Raw genomic sequence first — 23,649 nt, 5'->3', positions numbered from 1 at the left:
TAAAGAACAAGGGGAGAAGGGAGAAGGAGCATTTTAGGTGGGGCTGTTAGCAGGGGCCTCTGCGAGGAGATGACTTCGTTGGGATTTGAAGGATTTGCAGAAAGTGACTAGGAGAAAAGCCAGGAAGGGTGTTCCAGGCCGAGGGAACAGCATGTGCAAGGCCCTGAGGCAGGAAAGAGCACAGTGGGTCTGAAACTGAGGGAGGAGACCGGTGTGAGCAGAGTGAGTGAGTGTGGGGAATATGGAAGCCATGAAGATGGGTCCCAGTTGCGAGGATGGAGAAGCCAGAACTTGGAGGCCCCAGGAAGGAGTTCAGTGGTCATAAATTTCTGGGAAGCGTTTTAAGGGAGGCATCATCTGAATGATGGGTATATTCTCAGTCACACTGCTTCTAAGTGGGAAATGGAAACTAGGAGAATGATGACACTGACTGATCCGAGAGAGAGAGGCTGGCGGCAGAGGAGAGAGAATGAGGAATGGATTCAGTGTATTTTTAGGAGGTGGAAATGGTGGGCTTGATGATGGGTTAGACATCGGGGACTAAGATGGAAATCTGGCTGGTGTTTTCTGGTTGGAGCCATTGGCCAATGGATGGTAGTACCTTTTCTTGAGATGGGAAACCTGGTTGTGGGTTCTGGGGGCTCAGGGAAGAGGTGAGGGTCTCTGAGCCGTGTCCTCCCTGGACCCTTCTGTCCTTGGATTCTCCTCCCCAGCCCAGTGGTTCCCTCGCTTCCTTCCAATATGCCAAGCAAAGTCCTACCATAGGGCCTTTCCAATGACTTCTGTCTCTGCCCCAAACATTGCTTCCCAGAGACGTACATGGACACTCCCTCATTTTCCTCAGGTCTTTGCTCAGATCCCACCTTCTCAGTGAGGCTTTTCTAGATCACCATGTTCAGAACTGTGCCCCACCCTCAACAACACCGCCTCTCTCCTTTAACACCTGTGATCCCCCCCCCCCATAGCGTCCATCACCATCTATAAGAAATAAATAACGAAGAACTCATTTTTCGTGTTGTTGTTTCTTGCCTGGCTCCCACTAGAGCGGGAGCCCCAGGAAGGCAGGATGTCCGTCTGGTTCACTGTTGTAGCCCGAGCACCCAGAACAGCACCTGCCAAGTGACTGGCCTCAGAGGTCTGTCAAATGAATGGATCACTTTGGAACTTGGTGGCTTTTAAAGCCAGAGGACTGGAGAGAGTGTAGAGGAGGGAGGAAAATCCAGCACCAGGAGAAGGGGTAAGTAAGGAGAGGAGAGCCAGCCAAAGGCCTGGGGAAGGACAGCTTACCAGAGATGGGACACCACGAGCGTATGTCCTCATGGAGGCTCAGCTAGAGTGCTCTTTCCATGTTCTCTCTACTGCTGTCGTTTGTCAGCCTGACTCCCATTGTGGCTTCTTTCTCATCAGCCTCAGGTAATGCCCATCTCCTTCACATGGCACCAAGCTTATCTCTCTAGCTCCCCCTTACCGACCTACTGTACCCTGGGTCAAGAGAGAATTCTTTGGCTTTCCCTCATGCTAAACTACTTGTCATTTACCGCAAGTGCCAACCTCTTCTCTTGGCCCTCTGGACATTTTCACACTGTTTCCTCATCCTGGGTACCCTCATCCTGTTCACCCAAGACCCTTCCCCTGGCCAACTCCTAACCCCTTCCAGAACTCAGCTGAGAGGAGACTTCCTTAGCAAAACTGGCCCCTGAGCTCTAAGACTGGGCAAAGGACTCGTTCCAGTGTGCGTGTAAGCACACACGTGCACACTCCCTGTTCATCCCCCACCATAGCATTTTGTAAAATAACTTATCAACTGTCAGCAATGAGCCAAGCATTATGCTAAATGTTTTACCATATTAACACATTTAATGATCCCTGTAACTTTCCTCATTTTGCAGATAAAGAGGAGGCAACATGAAGTTCAATCAGTGGCCGAAGTCACCCAGCTAGCAAGTGGTGGGAAGGGGGTGGATCCCAGGTGGGCCGACGGGGTCCACACTCTTACCCCTTAGCAGTGCCTCGCAGCACCTGCTCATTTTCTCCAACTCAGTGGTTCTTAACGGGAGGTGATTTTGTACCCAAGGTACATTTGGCAATGTCTGGAGACATTCGTCATTGTCACAGCTTGGGATGGAGGTGGGACTGGCATCTAGTGGGCAGAGGCCAGGAGTGCTGCTAAACACCCTACAATGCACAGGACGGTCCCACAACAAAGACACGCCCAGAAGGTCAGGCGTCCTGAGGGGGGGAACCCTGCTCCACGTGGACTGCGAACTCCACGAGCTTTCCGTCCTGCCACATGGACCCTTGTCATCTTTCTCCATCCACTCTTACCACTGCCGTGTTCCAGCCCAGCCCTTGGGCTTCTCTCCTGCAGCTCACTCAGTCCAGGGCTTCCCGATGACGCTCACATTGACGTTTCACACGCCCTACAGCCAATCAGGTGATCTGCTCGGACTCCAAAATACCTGAGTTCACTGCTTCTCCCCACCCTCACAGCCAGCGCTGAGTGAGCCTCCAGCAGCTCACTCCAGATTTACCCAGATTTAGCCTCTTAACGGTGTCCCCCAGCCACCGTCCTCCCACAGTCTATTCTCTACCTTGCAGCCAGAGCCAGCTGTCTACAGTGTCATCCCGGCTCAGTGCGTCACTCCCCTGCTTAAATCCTCCCCTAGTTTCCCATCCCACAGGCGTGAACTTCAGACCCTTACGTGGCCCTGCATCCTCTGGTATAGCACCTCTGTGTGGGGTCACACCTGGTCCCTCCCCCTGGGGTACTGGTCTCCTTTCTGTCCCTTTAAGGCCCCATGCTCTTCATGTTTGATCCTCCCCCATGGCCCTGTCCTTCTCGTCATTCAGGTCTTAGCTCAGATATCTTCTCTTCAGACTCCTGAGTTAAGTCTGCAGCCCAACCTCCCCTGCATCGCTCCATCTCTCCTTTCCTCTACGGTTCATCTCCCCTGTGTGCCCGTGTTCAGTGGCTGTCTGCTCTCCCTGAGCATAAGCTGCTTGAGGGCAGGGCTCTGCCTCTCCTGTTTGCTGCTGAGTACTCAACATTCTATGCAAACAAGTGTTCCTAAATGTTTTTTGGGATGCAGGTGAATTGGAAAGTGTAGCAAGAGGGAGTCAGTCCTTGTGAACAGCCAAGATCCCTTCTCGTGCCAGCTTCCTCTCATCCCAGATCGCGCCTGCCCCTTTTGTTCTTATGTCCTTTCATTTCTGCCAACAAATCACTGCGTGCGTATGTCTATTGCCTATCAACATCTCCACCTGGGTATCTCATGGCCAGCTTCAACATAACCTGACCAAAATGGAGCCCTTGGATGGTCCCCCCATCCTTCGCATCCTGACCTACTTCTCCCTCAGTCTTTTCTGTCTCAGTAGATGACAGAACCATTTGTCCAGCTCTCGGACTAAAAATCTACTAGTCACCCAGGATTCTGCTCCCATCCTCTCATCCAATCCATCAGCAAATATTGGTTTACCCTCAGAATTTATCCTGATCACTATACTTCACCACCTTCACAGATACCACCCTAGTCCAAGCCACCATTAGCTCTGTTCGTGACTACTGTCACGGTCCCCAAACTGGCCTCCCTGCTTTGAATTTAGTTGCCTTGCACTCTGTTCTCCTCAGAGCGGCCTTTTAAAACTATAAATCAAATGATTTCTCTCCCCAACAAATAGTTATTACTCTAATAGTTTTACTCTTAAAATAAAATCTAAATCCCTTACCCTGTCCTTAAGACTCCTTAAATATGACCTCTACTTACTACTCCACCCCAGCTGGAGCTCCTCTTTGTCCCTTGCCTCCATCCAGATTGGCCTTTTTTCTCTACTTTGCATGTCTAAAATCTTTCCTTGCCCCAGGGCCTTTGCATATGCTGGGCCTTCTGTGTGGAATGCCCTTCTCCCTGCTCTTGCCGCCCCTATTGCCTCAATATTCAAGTTTATACCTGGACATTCCTTTTCAGAGAAGGCTTCTCTGATCACTCTTCCAAAAATGGCTCTTCCACAACTCCCAGACTGTAACATACCTATTTCTTTTGGCGTTCTAGAACCATCTTGGTTATTTATGTACTTTTGGGATTTCTGCCCCCCCCCCCCCCCCCGGTATGAAAAGAGTGATCTTGTCTCTTTTGGGCACTGCCATGCCTCTTAGAACCACTGGTCTAGTGCATCAGAGGAGTGCAATAAATCATGTTGAGTGAATGAATGAGGGTTAAGAAGGCTTTAGGGCTGAGGTACAGCTCCTGGCAACAGTGTTTGCCTTTTTTGAGGATGTCTGAAGAACTTTTCCATTAATGAAACTGAAGCTATTAAAACTCTCCTGAAGACCCAGGGCCTTACTGTATAGGAAGCACTTGCACCCTGTTTCTCATGTGACAATGACTCACTCATTTAATAAATATTCATCATGCTTCTACTATGTGCCAGTCAATTGACAAAGGGATGCATGTGAAATGGGTCCTCACAGCTTGTCATCCCGAGGGCCATTGCTTGGATTCCTCAGAGCGGGCTCCCGAGGCCTGTTGTTGAGGTAGAATGTGGTACCAGACTCAGAACTAGGGACCCATTCATGCCCTGGCTCTGCTATTCTGGGCTGTGTGACTTGAGACATGTTGCTTTGCTTTTCTGAACTGAAGCTCATGTGGAAAATAGAGATAATAATATTATAATAATGATCTTGAAGGATCAAAGCTCTCCTTCAACCCCTTTCTCCTCCTTCTGTGTCCACCATCCTCTCTCCCAACAATCCTGAATTCTCCTGACCTCTCAGGACAAACTCAGGCGCTCTGTCCCCCTGCAGCCCCAGCAAAACATCCACAGGGAGGCTCAGCTCTAAGAGACTGCCTTCCTCAGGCAGGTGTTCATCCAATGAGCTCATTGCCGGTAACTTGTCAATGCCGGCTATTCCGGTGAGGGTGTTATCCTGCAGAAGTGTTCGCGTTTATCGGGGTCAGGGCTTTAACTTGAGAGAGGAGGTCTTTCATGGACGATCCTAGCTCTACAGCCAGCAGATGAGAGACAACTTTCTGGACAGGGGAAAGGGGCCCTTTGCTGTGACCCTCAGATCACACCAGGTGGGGAGTTGAGTCTTAATCCAGGTTTGTACCTGCAAGAACTTTCTAGAGAAGAAGCATGAGGTGATGGTGTGACACCTGCTGGAGTGTAGTGGTCTCCCCTGATGACTTTTGCCTCCCTCACATCAATTTCCATCTTGTAGCCATGGTGAGTCCCTCAAAACACAAATCTGAGTCAACCTTCTGCCTCAATGGGTTCCATTGCTCTTAAAACAAAACCCCAAGTCCTTAATCTAACCCACCAGGCTCAGCACTAGGTGAGCCTGCCCCTCTAATCTTAGCTCTGCAGAAACTGGCCCTGCTATTTGCATCCTCATCCCTGGGCCTTCTCTCGGTGCCTGGAGAGGGCCTTGTGCCTTCTTACCACAGGCCCTTTGTGCAGCCTACTCTTTCCATCGCTTTGCTCCACACTTTGATCTTTGCCTCATTACCTTATCCTTAAGATCTCAGTTCCCTCCCAGTCCTAGTCTGATTTTTCTCTTCTGATTTCCTCATCTGATTGTGGCTTTCCCTCCAGTTAGCAGTGATTTGCTTCAAGTCTTCCCCCCCTCCTTCGAATGTCAGCTTCATAAATCAGAATAGTCTTGCTCACCATTACTCGATACATAGACAAGTTAGTGCTCAACGAATATTTGTTGAATGAGCAAATGCATGTATAAGCACAGAAGGAAGGGTCAGTGTCACCTGGGGAGTTCAGGAGAGGCATCAGGGACTCACTGGCTGCCCGGGTTGTCCATCTGTACTTTGTCTGGCTGTGCCTGGCCACTCCAGGAAAAGGCAGCGCTTAGCGTGGCCACAGCCCCAGGGAGGCAGCTGCTGGTGGCCTTTTTTCTATTTTTTAATATATTTTTTAAGATTTTATTGGGGAAGGGGAACAGGACTTTATTGGGGAACAGTGTGTACTTCCAGGACTTTTTCCCAAGTCAAGTTGTTGTCCTTTCAGTCTTAGTTGTGGAGGGCACAGCTCAGCTCCAAGTCCAGTTGCCGTTTTCTAGTTGCAGGGGGCACAGCCCACCATCCCTTGCAGGAGTGGAAGAATCGAACTGGCAACCTTGTGGTTGAGAGCCCACTGGCCCATGTGGGAATCGAACCGGCAGCCTTCGGAGTTAGAAGCATGGAGCTCTAACCGCCTGAGGCACCGGGCCGACCCTGCTGGCAGCCTTTTATACTGAGGCAGCCCTGTAAGAATTCCCACATCTGACGGAGGAGTTGATTTCATGCACAGGAGTTTTGTTTGCATGAAGAAAGGATCTGAACACATAATGGATGTATTAGTTTGCTAGGGCTGCCATAACAAAATTACCACAGATTGGAACTTAAACAACAGAAATTTATTTTCTCAGTTCTGGAAGCTGGAAGTCCAAGATCAAAGTGGTTTGGTGTCTTCTGAGGCCTCCTTCCTTGCCTTGCAGAAAACCACCCTCTTGCTGTGTCCTGACATGGTCTTTTTCTTTGGGGGCATTTTTATAAGGACACCAATCAGATTGGATTAGGGGCCACCCTCACAGCCTCACTTTCTCACTCATCATCTCTTCAAAGTCCTCATCTCCATATTCAGTCACATTCTGAGGTACTAGAGGTTAGGGCTTCGATATCAGAACTTGTTTTTTGGGGGGACACACAATTGAGCCCATAACGGCGGGTCATGGAGGTGCCTCATGAGCAGATCCCCAACTGTAACAGGAAACAAACAGAACAGAAGGCAGGCCCAGACACGACCTAACTTATTTTTGAATAAGACTTTACAACATCTTCAGCTCCAAGACTAAATGCCTAACAGAAGTACAGCAATGTGACCAGGGAGCATGTCGTCAGTTTCTCTCCTCCTCCCTGCCTGAACGCTCCGCAGTTCAGATCTCATTTCCACTGCCTGTAGTTCACCGGGAAGCCACTCTTCAGGTCCTCCTGATGCTCCTGACTCCCTCAGGTAACAGCCAGGGGTCAGGTGCACCCCGGTTGGTTCCTTTATGCTTCATTCATCCAGCTCATACCTAGCTAAGTCAGCACTGAGGCCGACAGACGTGTACGTGGGTGTTGGAGGCAGATCTCCTTTCCTGGGGAGGAAATCTTCAGGGAGGCTGGCTTCCCTGACAATGGGCTCCTCGGAGAAGTGGGTTTGAGACACACGAGTACGCAGACTACAATTCGCTGTGGTCAGAGCCCAGCCAAGCACTTGGTATGGACAATGTACTGGATTCATTTATTGAAAGAACGAGATAGTGTTGTGTGGAGGGAAGAACAGAGGTCTGGACCCCCACGAAATGGTCAGGTCTGATCTCACCTGGGAAAGCTTTCCAGTGGAGGCAGAGGAGTTCTCCAGGTTGGAAGCAGGAGAGACAGAACATCTCAGGCCAAAGAGAGAGCGTTTGCCAAGGCAGGGGCAGCCAGTGGTGTCGGGTCCATGCCCCCAGCTGGTCAGAGGGCTCGGTCTGTACGCGCAGACGTCTGCACACTCTGAACACCTTCTGATCGTGGCGACGTCTTACTTCAGTCTCCTGTCCTGTGGGTACTTCAGGCCCCATGCGTTCCAAACCTAATTGGGCATGCCGGCTTGGCGTCCTTTATGTGTACACAACCCTGCCAGGCACCCAAAGACGGTGTGACTGCGAATTTGCTACTAAGCTGTATTATTGAGTTCACAAACTCAACTTGCTGAAATCTAACCAAACAAGGGATTTGCAAAACAGTTTCAAACAGAGCGGACCCACTACATTTCCCATGACAATCAGCTTGTTTACCACCCCAAGGTACACTCTAACCGCTGTTGACATGCTCATTTGCATGCCAATACCCAGAATGCTTTTCCAGCCCTACTGAGCTTGGGTGCTGCCAGAGAGCTGAAAGGTTTATTTACACATACAATACATGACAACTTCATTTTCTGAAGCATCTTTCATACAAACCGTATCCCCAAAATGCCTGAAGTTGATGAAAGAATTTCAAAATCCTTTTAGAGTTTAAAGCCCTCTTTCTGGGCCGAAGGGGAGTTGAGCTAACTTGTGCGTGCTCAAAATTAACATTTTAATTAAAAGATAACTTGAGGGAAATGGGACTTCGCTTATTCAGAAATACGTCATATTGTGCTTGCTACATTGGGGCAAGGTTGTGAAAAGAAATGATATGGCCACAGGTAGGTTAGTGGTTGCTTCTGGACACATCAGACTAAACTAGAATCACTGAGGGACTTTTAACTTTCTTACAGCAGGAATTCCTTTGCACGGTGGCCCTTGAGATGACGTTAATATAGGAGCATTGGGCATAAGGCACGGTGACAGAAGCACAAAGAGCTACGTGTAACAGAAAGCAATGATGTGAATTGGTAATCCTGTGAGCTTTTGGGACCAGGTGAGCTGGGCTTTGAGAGTTGTTCCACAGGAAAGGGGAGACTTTCCTGCTTTTTGTCTCTAGAAGAAGGAAATGTAAAAGTCCTTCAGGAAAGCCAAGTTTGAAGGTGTTATGTAGGAAAGAACCAGATTTTGTTTCAAATGCAGCTTTTCAAATGGTTTGCTGTTTTATTTTTTGAATCACTTTTGCAGCCACTAGGCTTGAATATATTAGGGTGGGTAGGAGAGGGAGGCCATTATGTGAGACCTCCTGGTTATTTGAAATGGTTATGTGTAGCTGGGCTGTTACCTTGGATGGAAAACAAATTAACAGCCTCCAAAGCCAACTCATAGAGAGGAGAAGGCATTTTGAAGAGGTCAAGAAGGTGAGTCCTGCAGTGAGACTCCTGGGTCTGCCAGCCTCTCTGCAGACTAGCAGTATGATCCCAGGGAGCTATTTAATCTCTGTGCCTCAGTTTCTTCATCTGTGGAATGGGAATTATAATAATTCCTGCCTCATGGGTTTGTTATGGGGATTAAGCGGGCCAATACATATCTGTTAGTAAGCATTCAGTAAATACTGAATGAAGTGCTGGCTGCTAATATTTTAAACTCACTACGATAGCCCTTCTCAAACATTTTAGTCTTGGGACCCCTTTACATTCTTAAAAAGTATGGAGGACTCCAAAAACCTTTTGCTTACATGGGCTATATCTATTAAGATACTACTCTATTAGAAATTAAAACAGGAAATTTAACAATACTTAATTATTTGTTTATTTAAACCACAGTAATAAATCCACTCTTAAATGTTTATAGTAAAACCCATTCTTGAAATTTTTTATGTAGAATTTATATTTAAATATAATTTCCCAAACAAAAATAGAGTGAGAAGGGTGGCATTATTTTCTATTTTGGCAAATCTCTCTCTCCTTTTTTTTTTTTTTTAAATTAGTTTCAGGCATACCAAATAATGTAATAGGTAGACATTTACACTCCCCACAAAGTGATAACCCCTCCCCCAATCTATTACCCCTCTGATAGCTGTTACAATTCCTACGCTGTACTCCACATCCCGTGAATATATATATATATATATATATATATATATATATATATACTTATATTTAATTATAGTTGACATTCCATATTATTGTTCAGCTTCAGCTTCAGGTGTACACTGCAGTGATCAGGCACCTACACTGTCCATGAAGTGGTCTCCCTAATAAGACAAGTGCCCATCTGACACCCTACAAAATCTTTACAACATTATTGGTAATATTCCTCAAACTGTATTTCATTTCTCCATGGCTATATTGTGATTACTAATTTGTACTTTCTAATCCCTTTACCTTCTCCCCCATCTCTACTCCCCTCCCACCTCAGGTTTTTTCCCCTTATATCTGAGTCTATTTCTGTTTTGTTTGTTCATTTATTCTGTTCTTTAGATTCCACATATAAGTGAAATCATATGGTATTTGTCTTTCTCTGTTGACAAATCTCTTTAATGTCTAGCTTTAGAGAAGACAGATTAATAATTTTTTCACCCAATCCCCAACTCCCTTCCCAAACTATCAGTTTGTTCTCTATGAGTTTGTTTCTGTTTTGTTTGTTTGTTTTGTGTTTTAGATTCCACATATAAGTGAGTTCATATGGTATTTGTCTTTCTGAAAATAGGTGAACACTTATAACTCCTTCTGCATTCAATTTTTTGTGATATGTTGTTTTGCTTGAACTACATCAAGAAAATCAGCCTCAGGGCTCGGCCCGGTGGCTCAGGCGGTTAGAGCTCCATGCTCCTAACTCCGAAGGCTGCCAGTTTGATTCCCACATGGGCCAGTGGGCTCTCAACCACAAGGTTGCCAGTTCAATTCCTCGAGTCCCGCAAGGGATGGTGGGCTCCGCCCCCTGCAACTAAGATTGAACACGGCACCTTGAGCTGAGCTGCCTCCCAGATGGCTCAGTTGGTTGGAGCGCGTCCTCTCAACCACAAGGTTGCCAGTTGGACTTCTGCAAGGGATGGTGAGCTGCGCCCCCTGCAACTAGCAACAGCAACTGGACCTGGAGCTGAGCTTCACCCTCCACAACTAAGATTGAAAGGACAACAACTTGACTTGGAAAAAAGTCCTGGAAGTACACACTGTTCCCCAATAAAGTCCTGTTCGCTTTCCCCAATAAAACCTTAAAAACAACAACAACAACAAAAAAGAAAATCAGCCTCATACAGATACGCAGTTAACAAATGGAGGGGTGTTTTATAGCCTTTCCAGATAATTGCAGATAGTTCTCTCACTACTACACCAAAACAAAAAGTGATAGTTTCTTGAATGTTAGTTAGAATGTGGAATCTGAAATCACATCAATAACATTTTTGCTCTGTTATATTGAAATCTGCTGGTCTATCTTGCACTTGGCATGGATCTCTCATCCATGGCTAATTTTGAAGCAACACACATTGGTCATTGGGAAAATTTTGATTCACTGAGTTAATGCAAGTCATGCATTTACTGACACATTTCATTATATAACATTTTAAAAATATGTGTGTGTTATGTCATCATCTCACCAGAAAATCCAAGTATTGAAAAGTTGTCAAGTTCACAGTGTGTTCTAACATTTCAGTTTTTGCTTGAAACCTCAAATTTTATCATTGACAACAAATATGGCAGTTGTTTCTCTTCAAATAACAGGCTCTTTTTTTTAAGTTTTTTATTTTTTAAATTGGGGAAGGGGAACAGGACATTACTGGAGAACAGTGTGCACTCCAGGACTTTTTTTTTCCAAGTCAAGTTGTTGTCCTTTCAATCTTAGTTGTGGAGGGTGCAGCTCAGCTCCAGGTCCAGTTGCTGTTTTCTTGTTGCAGGGGGCGGAGCCCACCATCCCTTGCGGGACTCGAGGAATTGAACTGGCAACCTTGTGGTTGAGAGCCAGCGCTCCAACCAAATGAGCCATCTGGGAGGCAGCTCAGCTCAAGGTGCCATGTTCAATCATAGTTGCAGGGGGTGCTGCTCACCATCCCTTGTGGGACTCGAGGAGTTGAACCGGCAACCTTGTGGTTGAGAGCCCACTGGCCCATGTGGGGATCTAACTGGCAGCCTTCGGAGTTAGGAACACGGAGCTTCAACCGCCTGAGCCACCGGGCCAGCCCAAGGCTCATTTTTTTTAAATGCCTATAAAATACCCAAGTCTGAATGAGCAGTTTGTCTGTCAGTCCTTCCTTCAAGTAAAATGATTTTCCATGAAAACACACAGCTAGTTCAATGGACCAGTTGACCAATCACTGAGTGTTTCCTCTAGAGACCGTTACTATTTAACATGGCTTCAAAGTTGAGCTTTAATGAAATTATAATTTTAACCCTTTATCAAGAACATTCTTAGGTGTGACTAGCTTTCTATATACCCTGGTTGTGTGGAGGTCAAGAATACAGTGACCACTGCCTAGATTGGCCTCAAGTGCCAGCAGTTTTGCCCACCACTGCTTCTGTGCCACCAGTGCAAATGTCCCACAGTGGAAAAGGCAGATTATGTCTTAGTATTATTACAAAAATAACTTGGACCTCATGGACCCCTGGCGGGTCTCAGAGAAGCCCAGGGGCCCACAGCTCACACTTTGTGAACCCCTGCACTGTAACGTGAGGCAGTAATTGGGGCCCAGACTGGACATCTGTAGTGTTGTCTCTTCAGTAGCTCTTCTTCCTTCCAGAGAGCCCAGCCCCCATTTCCTGAGTTCTACTGGGCCTCCAATCACAGTATCCACCTGATTGCCACCCAAGCCCACAGCCACAGGATGGGCATGTGACCAGGCAGAGTCAACAGATGTCTGGTGAGAATGGTTACATCTTGGACAACATCTGCCATCACTCTGGGGCTGCTGCCACCCACCACTTGCCATCACTACGGGGCTTTGGGAAAGAGAGAGATGCTCGTGCTTTTGTCGGGGACACTTAACTGGGAAAATGGAAGCCTGGAGTTGATCATGGCCATCTCCCCTTTTGCCTACCCCCTGGTTCCCACACTCCCACCCTGCAAGGAGAAAGCCTGTCCACAGCATGAAAGAATGATGCCAACACATGGAGTGGAGCAAAGCCCAGGGATGGGGAGAGAGGGGAAATAGATCACCTCATATTTACGTCCCTAGAGCTCTTGAGGACACTTCCTCCTGGAACTTAACTGGTTCTGTGATCCAGTAGATACCTTTTAGCTTACTAGTAGATACCTAGTAATTGAATTCAGTTTGTGACATTCTGGATAAAGAGTTGTCATTGGAAGAGTTGCTGAGCACCTCTAGGACATTCTTAGTTACCATGGAGAGTATTAGAGACAGAGGAGAATTTCAGAGCGTGTGTCTTCCCTGTGGGTAAGAGCAAAGTATCACAGATTGAGCAGTTCCATGACTGCATGTACCAAGGGGATAACCCCCTCAGAGGGGCATGGCTGGCACATGGGCAGGGAGGACAGACAGATATGGCAGGTCTGAGCCTGGCTTTCCTGCAGGTGTGGAAAGTGGGAAGAAGCACCATTCCTGCTCCAGGACGAGGCCAGCTGAGACTCAGGCTATGCTCCAGCTGAGACTCATGCTAAAACAACCAGATGATGAATTCTGAAAGCACCCACTCAAATCTACATGCCCCAGTGGGTCCAAAGGGAATGCAGGGGTGACAGCCTAAAAGGGGAATTCTATTTAAGTAACACTGATCGCCTGGTTAGAACTGACACTCAGTTCCAGAGACAGACAGTTATACCTGTCCCGGGTCTATGCACAACCCTGGGCAGGATCCAAATAGTGGACACATAGTCTGAATTACTACATCACTCGAAGTTCTCGGCTGCAGAGAACAGAAAAGAATTCTGGCTACGTCAGCAGAGAAGCGACTGGAGGGAAGGTCATCTGATAGTTCACAGAATCAATGGGAAAGCTGGCAAAATGGCCGGAAGACCAGGCAGGAAGAGAGGGACGGTATAGCCAAGGTTTCCACACCGGGCAGTCTAGTAAGATGCCACCTTGGGGTTCCCACCTTGGACAATCCCTTCCACCACTGTCATAGGTCATCTGCCATGACTCAGAGGCCCTTAGCTTCATGGCCATAGAAAATAACGTCTAATGGACATGCATCTCCATATCACTGTCCTCCAGATTCAGACTTCTGGGGGGAATGTTGGGCTTAGGTCCTGTGCCTATGTTTGATCTGCTGGGGAAGCCGGCAGCCGTAAATATCTAGTCCCTTTTGGATCTTGCCATGGAAAGGGGGACCCTGGTGTGGAGAACTCCCACAATATGCAAAGGTCTACCTCAGCGGATGCCTGCTTTTTTCCAGAACTTAACTTACATTTGATTAAACAAAATCTAGATGTTGATCAGAAAGAGGGGGAATGGATGCTGGTCAGAAAAAGAAACCAAAAACCCACTGATGTCATTTATGTCCCCTTGACTTTAGAGAAGGGGAAGCTGAGATCCAGGAACATCATGATTTTTCCAAAGTTATAGGAATTTGTTAGTGGCATAATTGGGGCTGGATTTCACTCAGGTTCTTGATTCCCAGTCCCCTGCTCTTTCCTCTATGATCTTCTTATGTTCTTACAATACCATGGAGGCGTCCAGACAGCACTCACCCAGATAAGAATTTGTATCAACCTGCTGGGTTGCCATACAAAATACCGAAGGCTGGGGGTCTTAAACAACAGAAATTCCTTTCCTCTCAGTTATGGAAGCTAGCAGTCCCAGATCAAGGTGTCGGCAGGGTTCATTTCTTCTGAGGCATCTCTCCTTGGCTTGCAGATGGCACCTTCTTCCTGTGTCCTCATGTGGTTGTCCCTTTGTGTGCACTTGTGTCTTCGTCTTCTTATAAGGACACCAGTCATATTGGATTACGGCCCACCCATAGGACCTCACGGAACATTAATTACCTCTTCAAATACCCTATTTCCAAATACAGTTACATTCTGAGGACCTGGGGGTTAGGGCTTCAACATATAAATTTGGGTGGCACACAGTGCAGCCTGTAACAGAGCAACTCCAGAATTTCACAACATCGTGGAATCAAAGAGACACATTGCTTCTCTCTGGCACCTGTCTTTGAACAGTGAGCCAACAGAGGTGGCCCTGTCCTCAGGGACCCAATAGCCCAAAGCCCAACCTGCCCACTGGGGAAGCTCCTCACCGCAGGCTTACAGCCAGTCTGATCAGCTGTCTCCTGACTGTGGCAGTACAGGGCAGGACTCCTGAGTGAGCACCTTCCTTACCAACTCCTGCCTGAAATATATGCCAAGTCACAGGCCTCCACCATGCCACGGGCACTTCCTCCCTTGAGCTGGAAATGCCTACCACAAACCGATGCCTGGATACCGGGCAGGGAGGTTTCAAGCTGAAGAACTTGGATTTCTTTGATGGTTTCAAAGGAATCTTCTAGAACCAGGCCTTGGATTCCTAGTGACAAGATACTCTACAGCAGGGCACTCAACTTCAGGATAACCTGGTTCTTCTCCTAGACTTACCAACTTTTAGTACCTTCCCTTTGTTTCAGCCTCTCCAACACACACACACACCCCCCTCTATTAGTATATCAGAATTAGAAACTCTCTCGTGGATTACCATATACAAGACTGGGGAAACCCTGGGTACATGAGGTTGTTGCCTCATCGGGACCAGCTTATTCTGACTTTGTGGAGGAGTCCAGTTCTGCAGTGAGTAGCCTAGGGAGCAGCACTCACTCACCCTCATAGTGCCTGGTCTGGCCGATGGCCCCGGGAAACACTGACCCATGCCAGTGAGACATCGAGGACCTTCTCTGTCCCCCTGCTCCTTTTCTTGCCCTTGTATGTCTTCCATGTCCCTCAGTCTTCAGGGACCTCCTACTCCTTTGTCCTTCCAGAGTCTTCTCTTGGAAAAAGTGAATGATGTACTCAATGGATACTACGCTCAGGGATACTTATGTTTAAACCAAATATAGGAGGCCCTCATCAGAAAGAATTAATTTCTAGTTTCAGACTTTCAGGCAACGACAAAACAGGTAAGGCTGTGCTCCAGGAAGAACCATAATCCTGGTGGTGAGTGGAGCGTGTGTGTGTGTGTGTGTGCGCGCGCGCGTATGCGTGTGTGTATCTGGGTCTGGGGAGGATAACAGCTCAAGCTCCTGATATTCCCACCCAAAAAAGGTGGCCTTGTGGGTACCCATGGACGTGACTGAAGAGGGAGCCCAGTTGTCTGAAGGCCATGAGACAAATGCATAGAATATTCTTGAACTGGCCCTAGTGGCTCTGTATACTCTGCTCACCTAGCAAGCTTCTGACTGGTTCACCCCTTCCACCCAAATGCATGTCACCCCTGTACAGACATGCAAGAATCTTTGGTATCTCCTTGAGTGTCCCCACTTTTTCTTTCTCCTTCCTCCTCTCATACCACACCTCAGCACATAGTCCAGTACCTTGGATGTAGAAGGTACAAGTACTCAATGCAGGACAACTGAAGAAAAGGTAGAGAGGTGAGCTGAGAGCTAGGCTACCAAATCCTGGCCACTACAGACTGGCAAACTTCAGCAGAAAGTCGATGGGCCTAGATCAGTGGTTCTCAACCTGAAGCGATTTTGCCCCCAGGGGACGTTTGACAATGTCTGGAGACATTTTTGTTGTTACAACTTGGGGTGTGTGTGTGTGTGTGTGTGTGTGTGTGTGTGTGTGTGCTATTTTTGCATCTAGTGGGCGGAGGCCGGAGAAGCTGCTGAACACCATACCTGCACAGGCCAGCCCCCCATAAGGAAGAATGACTTGTCCCCAAATGACAGTAATGTGGATGTTGAGGAAAGGTGGAATGAAGGTGGAAAGAGGGCTCCTGTTTGGACTTCAGTGGTTCCCAGCGCCTGGGCAGTGCTTGGCAGAGGGAGCCATTACTCATTCTCCGAAGGACTAACTCCAGGGAGTCCTGAAAATGTTGGCACTTGTGTGTGCTCTCAGCCCCTCCGTGGCAGGTGCTGGCCTACGCCTCTGTGTGAGTGGTCACTTTTCAGCATTCAGTGAATAACTGAGCACCAACTATGGCCCGGTACAGCTATCGGCACAAGTAACAATGAGAACAATTGCTACACTGGTTAACATCTATTGAAACTTGGCAGGCCTTCTGCTGAACACTATATGCTGTCTCTCCTTTAATACCGCACAACCACCCTACAAAGCAACTATTAACATAATCCCCATTTGCAGGTGAAGAAACCGAGCTACAGGAAGCACCAGTGGCTTGCCTAAGGTTCCCCAGCTTGTAAATAACTGGTGGAAATGGACTGCAAAACCCGGCACTTGGATTGTAGGGTTCAAACGTCTAGCCACTAACCTGCACAGAGAAACTAAAGACGCAGTCCCTGGTAGCGGGCCTGTAGGTGGATTAGCTACACTCCGTGATAATTTCGAGGTGATTTCACCTTGATAAACCAGTTCGATTTTAATTCCACAATTTGCTTTGCAAGGCCCAAATTCCTGCTCAAAACAGCGTGGGCTGAAAGACTGGCTGCTGTCTCCCCAGATGAGAAGCTCCATTTTCAGGTGGCTCCTCACCGCAGATGCGGCCTTATCCCATCCCAGGCAGCGGAGGAGCGACTTTGGTCGGGACCGAGGCCCAGAGAGAGAGAGAGAAGGCAGGGTGAGGAGTGTTTGAGCCAAGCGAGTTGGGACTCAAAACACTTCGTGGCGGCCCCTCCACGCGACGACTGGATGCTGGGAACCCCTGCGCGGCGCCGCTGCAGCCGCCTCCACGCGCCCCAGCCTGGTGCTCCAGTCACAGCCTTGGGAACCACTGGGACCGCCGCAAGGAGGCTACGGTTTCTCCCACGGCTCCCAGGGAAGCCCAGCAGAGAGCGAAAAGGCTGGTTTTCTGGGAGCGGGACGGGGAAATTAAACGTTGGGTAGAGAAAGCCAAGAAAAAGAAAGGCACTGGACCCGCGTGGACCGGGCGCGTAGCAGTGGATCTGCGGCTTCTAGGAACAGGAAGGTGGCAACACTGAAGAATTCTGGGTGAAGGGTACGCTTTAGTGAAGGGGGGTTCAGCCTCTTCACATCTCTCCAAGCTCTGTTTCCGTCTCTCTCCATCCCCAACCCCACCCCACACCCAGCCCAGCTACCCGGCAGGCCCATCTCTGAAACTGCGTTTCTGGTCCACCGGTCGGTCACAGACAGCCGGCGAGAGCCTGTCCCAAGGTCACCTAGCCACCCCCTCACGTAATCCAGAAAAGGAGCTGGCTCAGAGAGCCCTTGGAGCCACCATGGACCTGTCCCCGGGGCTGTGCTGCCTGAAGGTGAAAGGCCGATTGGTGGGTTGCGCCGGGGCTAAAGGAGGCGAAATTCATTCACCGAATGGCTCTTAGAACAGCGTTCCCGCCGCGCAAAACTCAGAAAGCGTCAGAATCACTAATAAAATGAGTTAGGATTCTATTCACGGTATGCCTTAAAGCACCTGGGCTGCTTTTAGGTTGGCACAATGCCCCCTCCTGGGATGACGGAGAACTTGTCCCCGGTGAGAACTGGTCCCAGGGGTTCAGGCTGCTGCAGATGGGGGAGGGTGCCGGGAGGATCTGGGACCACTCTCTTCTGTCTCGGGCACAGCCCGGCGTCTCGCTCTAGAAGAACCTGGAGTGACCTCTCCGTGGGGAGCCAGATCACATCTTTATTCTAGGAGAACTGGAGAGAGAGCCCCACACTTAACTTGATTTGAAGGAGACCGAAGGTTTTAGAAATGAACCCAACATTTGTTGAACAACCCCAACTGGAGCGCCTTTTTCCCGAGAGACGCGCGTGTTTGCTTGGCGGAATCCGCTCTCCCCAGGGTGGGTGGGGTTTCTGGCAGGAAAAAATGTGGCCCCGGTCTCCAGGACTTGGGAGGGTTTTTAGGGGGTAAGGGGGTTTCGTGAGAACCCAGATCCGCTGTTTCCCGTATTGTATTTCCTGAGCGGCAGAAATACCTCCCTCGAATGGCCAGGCGCTGCCCATCTCTGCTGAACCCCGCACTTCCTTCTTCTCCTGGTCCCCATAACGCGTAAATAAACAAAAAAACTGGTACATCGCTCCACAAGGAGGGCTGTGGTGTGGATTCTAAGTCGTTGAGGCTGTGGGATGGTAACAGGAATCCGTGAGAACATAAGGTCCCGGAGCCACGGGCTCCGGCTTCACCGGGGCCCTCGTGGGAACTCCAGGACGGGATCGCCCCAGTGGTCCCCGCTAATAGAATTTTCCTATCAAAGCAAAGTGAGGGGCCCTTCCGAGAGGATGCTGCACCATCCCGCTGGGAATTTGTCTCTGACCAATCGTCATCAATCGGAACTCAGGGAAGGACCGAGCTCTTGGGCTAGCGTGGGATGGTCTCTGCCTTTGGCAATGGCGATCCGGACTGTAAAACCGAGAGCCCGGAAGGTGGGGACGGATCCCAGTCGGGCGGGGCGTTACAGGTGTCACGACCTGAGGCACAGCGCGGGGACACCCCCTCCTTCCCTTCCCTTGGCGTTCGGCTCTCTGCCCTCCCGGGAGCGTGTGTACCAGTCCTGAGCTAGAGCAGAGAGTGGGGAGGGCTCCAGGCCGGCGCGGAAGGCATAGTCTCCGCGGGGCTTAGGGTGCAGAGAGGTTAGGAGCAGAGCGCGGACCCGCCGCCCCATCCCGGCCCCGCCCCAACAGGAAGCCCTAACCCAGGCCGGCGCCAGTTCAGTGCACAGCGGAGAACTCCGGGTCCAGAGCCACGTGGATTTCTAACAAAAAAAAAGTTTATTTAAAATTTTGTACATAAATAAATAAATAAATATCTTCTGGTATTACAGTTACACAGCTAGGCGGGGGGGGGGGGGGTCGGGGTCTCGGGTCTGTGGAAAGAGAGGTGTCGTCAGAGGCCGAGAGCCAGGGCTCCTGGGGAAAGACAGAGCGTCTCCAAAACAAAGTAAAGGGGTTTCCCCGACCCGGATACCGCGGACGACATTTCCTGGAAGAGGAGGGGGGCGGGTGCAGCAAAGCCTGTTTGAGCCGCAAGCAGGCCGACTGAGTTCGAGGAGGCTCCTCCAGGAGGGGAAGGGAAAATAAAAGGAAAAAAGAAAAACCTTTAAAAACAGGAGTTCATGAATGTATGTATGTGTGTATGTGTGTGTGTGGGGGGGTGGGTAAACGACCACAGGAAAGAGGTGGAAGGAGACAGGAGAGGAGAGAAGAGGGGGGGGGGGAGAGAGAGAGAGAGAGAGAGAGAGAGAGAGAAAAGAAAGAAGGAAGGAAGGAAAGAAGGAAGGAAGGAAGGAAGGAAGGAAGGAAGGAAGGAAGGCAAGAAAGAAAGCGAACGGACACCCGAGGGGTGAAAGGCCGAGCTTGACCCAGGGTAAAGGAAAAGGGGACGCCTGAACCGGTCCAGAAAGGGCGGGCGAGGAGGCGCCGGCCACCAGCAAGGAGCTGGGGCGGGCCGGCATGCCCGCGGGGGTCTCTGTGCTGCGTGGCTGAGAGGGACTTGAGCGCTTGCAGTGTTCACAGCTTGGAGTCCGCTTTGGACGGCCGCGGGCCTTGGGGAACAGATACCAGTGTCAGGTCTCTGTCAAGCTCTTGGCGGGGGCCTCCTCAAAGCCGTGCCAAATCCGTTCGTTGCTGCCGTTTGGCAGCGGGTGCCTGGGAACCAGCGCTGCGTCCCAGGACCAGTCTTTGCCGCGAGGCGCAGCGAGGGCCTGGGGGGACGACCTGGGGAGGCACGCGCCTAGGGAGTGACCGTGAGATCCCGGTCGTCCTTCCCGGAAGAGGACGGAGACATGGGCAATTCATCGTCATCCTCCAAGCATTTGGCTGAGGACAGCGCCGCGCACTTGCAGCTTTGCTGTGCGCCCCCGCCGGCACCCGCGTTCCCGCCGCCGCCGCGGTGGTTGCTGCCTTTACCCTCCTTCTTGTGCTTCACCCGGCGGTTCTGGAACCAGATCTTCACCTGCTTCTCAGACAGATTCAGGTAAGTCGCGATCTCGATGCGGCGCAGGCGGGACAGGTACATGTTAGAGGCGAACTCGCGCTCCAGCTCTAACAGCTGCGTGCTGGTGAAGGCGGTGCGCATCCTCTTGCTGCTGGGCAGCTGGTTCGAGCTGCTGTCTGGAGGGAGTGGGGGTGCAGAGAGGGAAGCGATCAGACTCTTGGGCTGTGGGCCTGATCTTCTGGCAGGCGGCCGTTAGAATCCCGGGGCTCGAGTCTGTCACTCACCTCTTCGCCCACAACACGATGCATAGCAGCGTGACCGCGGGGGCCTCCCTGTCAAACCGTGGGACCCTGATCCTCCTCGAGTCACGCGGCCCTGACACTCCTTTATGGAGCGCCCTGAGTCCCAGCCCCCGATCCCTCCTGGGCGTCCCCTCCAGAACCCGGACCTTCTGCTTTCACCCACCCTCCCGGTGTCCTGTCCCGGTCCTCCATCCGAACACCACCCTGGGTGTCCCCCGTCAGAGCCCCGACATGGCCCTCATCGCCCTCTTAACGCTCAGGGTCCCTCACCCCCCATCCCTGACTCGCCACCTCTCTTCAGGCCAGCAAAGCCGCGCGGCAGCCGGGCTTACCCACAGAGATGCAGTGGAACTGCCTGGGATCGGGCAGCGGATAGGAGGTCTGGTAGAGGGCAGCGGCGGCAGCAGCGGCCGTAGGGCCGTGCGCGACCCCGGGCGACACGGCAGAGTGCTGGCGGCCCAGGGGCGCGTGGCAGTACTGCGAGCCGAAGGGCGGGAAGGACGCCTTGAGCAGAGGTAGCGCCGGCGGCCCTGGGGGCCCGTGCAGCTGCGAGGCGGTGACGCAGAGCGGGCACACGCACAGCAGCCCGGCCTTGCGCGCGTGGCAGGCGCCGGGCGAGAGGCCGTGCAGGGCGTGCGGCGGAGGCACCGCGTAGGGAAAGAGCGGCGGGGGGCTGCCCTCGGGCGCCTTCTTCTCTGCCGCCTCGCGTAGCACCAGCGAGTCCACCAGGAAGGAGCGCGGCATGGCCCCAGTGTGCGGTCGCCCCGCCGCCAGCCCGCTCACTGCGCCGGGTGGACCTCGGGGCTCTTCACGCGCTTCCCCGGGCGGCGGCCGCGCGCAGCTGCCTCTTCCTAGGAGGCTGAAGGCTCCGCTGAAGCCGAGGTGGAAGCCGCGGCGGCTGCAGCAGCGGGCGCCGCCCAAAGAGCGCGGGGTGCTGGCCAGCGCTAGTGGTGCTGAAAGGCGCCGGCGGCGCCGCTTAAATAGGACTATTGCCATGTGATGGGCTACGCCAGGAGCGGCCCGGGCCTCTCAATAGGGTTTTTGTGCCTTTTCTCTTGGCATTCACTCTGCACGCTTCCTCATTATTTCACTTGTTAACTAAATGAACTGCATAATGTACTCTATTCTTGTCAACCCCACCCACGCCGTAACAGGCGCCCTCGCCCCCTCCTCTCTCTTTTGCGGGTTTATTTTCTCATTCCCCTGCGATTTAATATTCTTTTCTTTCTCCTTATTCCTTACTCCCCTTTGGCTTTGTATTGGCAATCGGCCCGTTTATCTTATTGATTTTGCACCCCTGCCGCCTCGCTTCTACAGATCCGCATGGGCGCGCACCCCATCTTCTCTGTGCACTTGGTCTCCGTCCCCTTCCTTCTCTCATCTTCCCTTGCCCCCCAAGATCATGTGCCTCCACTCAGTTAGCTCAGTTCAGCGCTGTGCACCCCACAGGCGTCCCTACAGCCGGCCTCTGATTTCCACCTGTGGAATTCCTTCCGCTCTCCTTGTGACAGAAGCAGGAGGACCTAGGCTCCTGCCGGGGACCGGGGCGCCTCTGGGGACAGAGAAGGACTCGGTATTCATTACCCAGCCCTGGCTCCAACGCTGTCCCTCTGTTTTCTCTAAGCTTCTCAACTAGCCTTAACTTTGATGCTGCCTGTAACGTCCAGTCTTTGTTCGGTAGATGCTCCTCCACCAGCCCTTTCCTGCAAACGTCAGGGCCGTGCATGTAAAGAGGAAATCAGCTGCCGAGAGTCACGGCCGGAGACAGGGGATGGGAATGAGAGCCTAGACCTCGAAGACGGAGATCTCGCAGCCCACCAGATGGGGTTAGTGTAGACGCTCCCCGCTGGCGCCCTCTCCATTCGCACCCCAATGCCTCGCGGGTGCAATTGGGAGACCATGGCCTTCCTGAAGTTCTCTAGGCGCGAGAGGCGTGAGGCGCAGTTCTAGTCTCAGCTTCTGCTGCCCTCACCCACCCCACTGAGCTCGCCTCTCCCCCGACTTTCTCCTGCCGCGTCGCTGTCTTCTTTCTGGTCACACAATGGTTAAACAACTTCAAACGCCTGGCGCTGTGTACTCAGCTTCAGCTTTTTAAATCGTCAGCGGGCTTAAAGCTGCTTTGCCCAGGAGCCTTTTCCATACAATGGAAAATTAGCATAAATATTTCGAATTTACAGCCCAGGACTTTTCACGGAAGACGTTTACTTTCGATTTTATTGGAACCAAATCACTGCAGTCACCTGCTCCCAGTCCTGAATGGAACTGTGAGAAGCGGGGGGAGGAGGGTCCGTGCACAGGAAGAAGACTGCCCTCAACCGAGGCGAGTACATCGCTTTACCTCATCGACGACGTCTTTGCAATAAGCACAGCAACAAATTATAACTGATTAAAAAGCAAAGTGAATTGGTTTGCGAGAAAATTACTGATTCTAGAAAAGGGAGAGGGGAAGTGGGGAAAATAACCTGAATGTCATCTAACAGGAAGAGTAAGAGTCTAAAGCTTCCTCGATTGTTTGGCGTGGGCCCGTGGCGAGGGATCCTTGTTGCCCCAACGCCATGGTCTACTCCCCGAGGCTCCCCGCTCCAGGACGCTGCTTGCAAACCACAGCGAGTGCCTCAGTGCAGACTTATGCCCGTTCTAACTGCTCTCGGGGAAATTTGGGCTGAGACTGAGCTGAAAGCCGGTACCTGGGCGGGGAGAGGGGTTCCCTGCTGGGCAGAGGCGGGTGGGAGAGGCGTAGGGTGCAGGCGGACCCTGTGGAGTGAAAAAGGGGCTGCCGCTGCCCCCGGAGCCGGGAGCCTGTGAAGGGCCAGTGCCCAGTTCTCCTTCGAGCCGCCTCCCGCGCCCAGGGAGGAAGGGGTTAAGAGCCCCTGAATGCGAGCAAGGCCAAAGCTACTGGGAAAGAATATCTGGGGGTGGGGGGTGCGGGGGGGGGGAGGGAATAACTAGTTTTTTTTTTTCCTTCCAGCCTCTGGACCTTATTGAATGTCATTGAAGAAAGTTTTGAATGCCAGATAAAGAGAGGCGAATTAAAGTGTGTGACAGCGGAG

The 23,649-nt window shown here is 50.9% G+C and overlaps 1 protein-coding gene across 1 annotated transcript; it reads right to left on the bottom strand.

Moving 5' to 3' along the window:
* Positions 1-19,643: 19,643 nt before the first annotated feature.
* Positions 19,644-21,511, bottom strand: GSX1 (GS homeobox 1). Its single transcript, XM_019736437.2, has 2 exons — positions 20,932-21,511; positions 19,644-20,473 (listed from the first exon to the last, which is right to left on the bottom strand). Exons 1-2 carry the CDS (start codon positions 21,341-21,343, stop codon positions 20,094-20,096), a joined length of 792 nt encoding a protein of 263 aa, XP_019591996.1. The 5' UTR covers positions 21,344-21,511; the 3' UTR covers positions 19,644-20,093.
* Positions 21,512-23,649: the final 2,138 nt, after the last annotated feature.

This window comes from Rhinolophus sinicus, linkage group LG04 (genome assembly GCF_036562045.2).
Source record: "Rhinolophus sinicus isolate RSC01 linkage group LG04, ASM3656204v1, whole genome shotgun sequence".
Lineage (NCBI taxonomy): Eukaryota > Metazoa > Chordata > Mammalia > Chiroptera > Rhinolophidae > Rhinolophus > Rhinolophus sinicus.
Note: the sequence above shows the minus strand (reverse complement) of the source record. Positions and strands in the feature narration are given on the sequence as shown.

What these genes read in the sequence shown, in the direction of transcription:
- GSX1 (XM_019736437.2), bottom strand. Translation starts at nt 21,343, where the DNA reads ATGCCGCGCTCCTTCCTGGTGGACTCGCTGGTGCTACGCGAGGCGGCA. An exon ending in GTTCCACTGCATCTCTGTGG is followed by an intron (nt 20,474 to 20,931) that starts GTAAGCCCGGCT and finishes CACTCCCTCCAG; the next exon opens with ACAGCAGCTCGAACCAGCTG.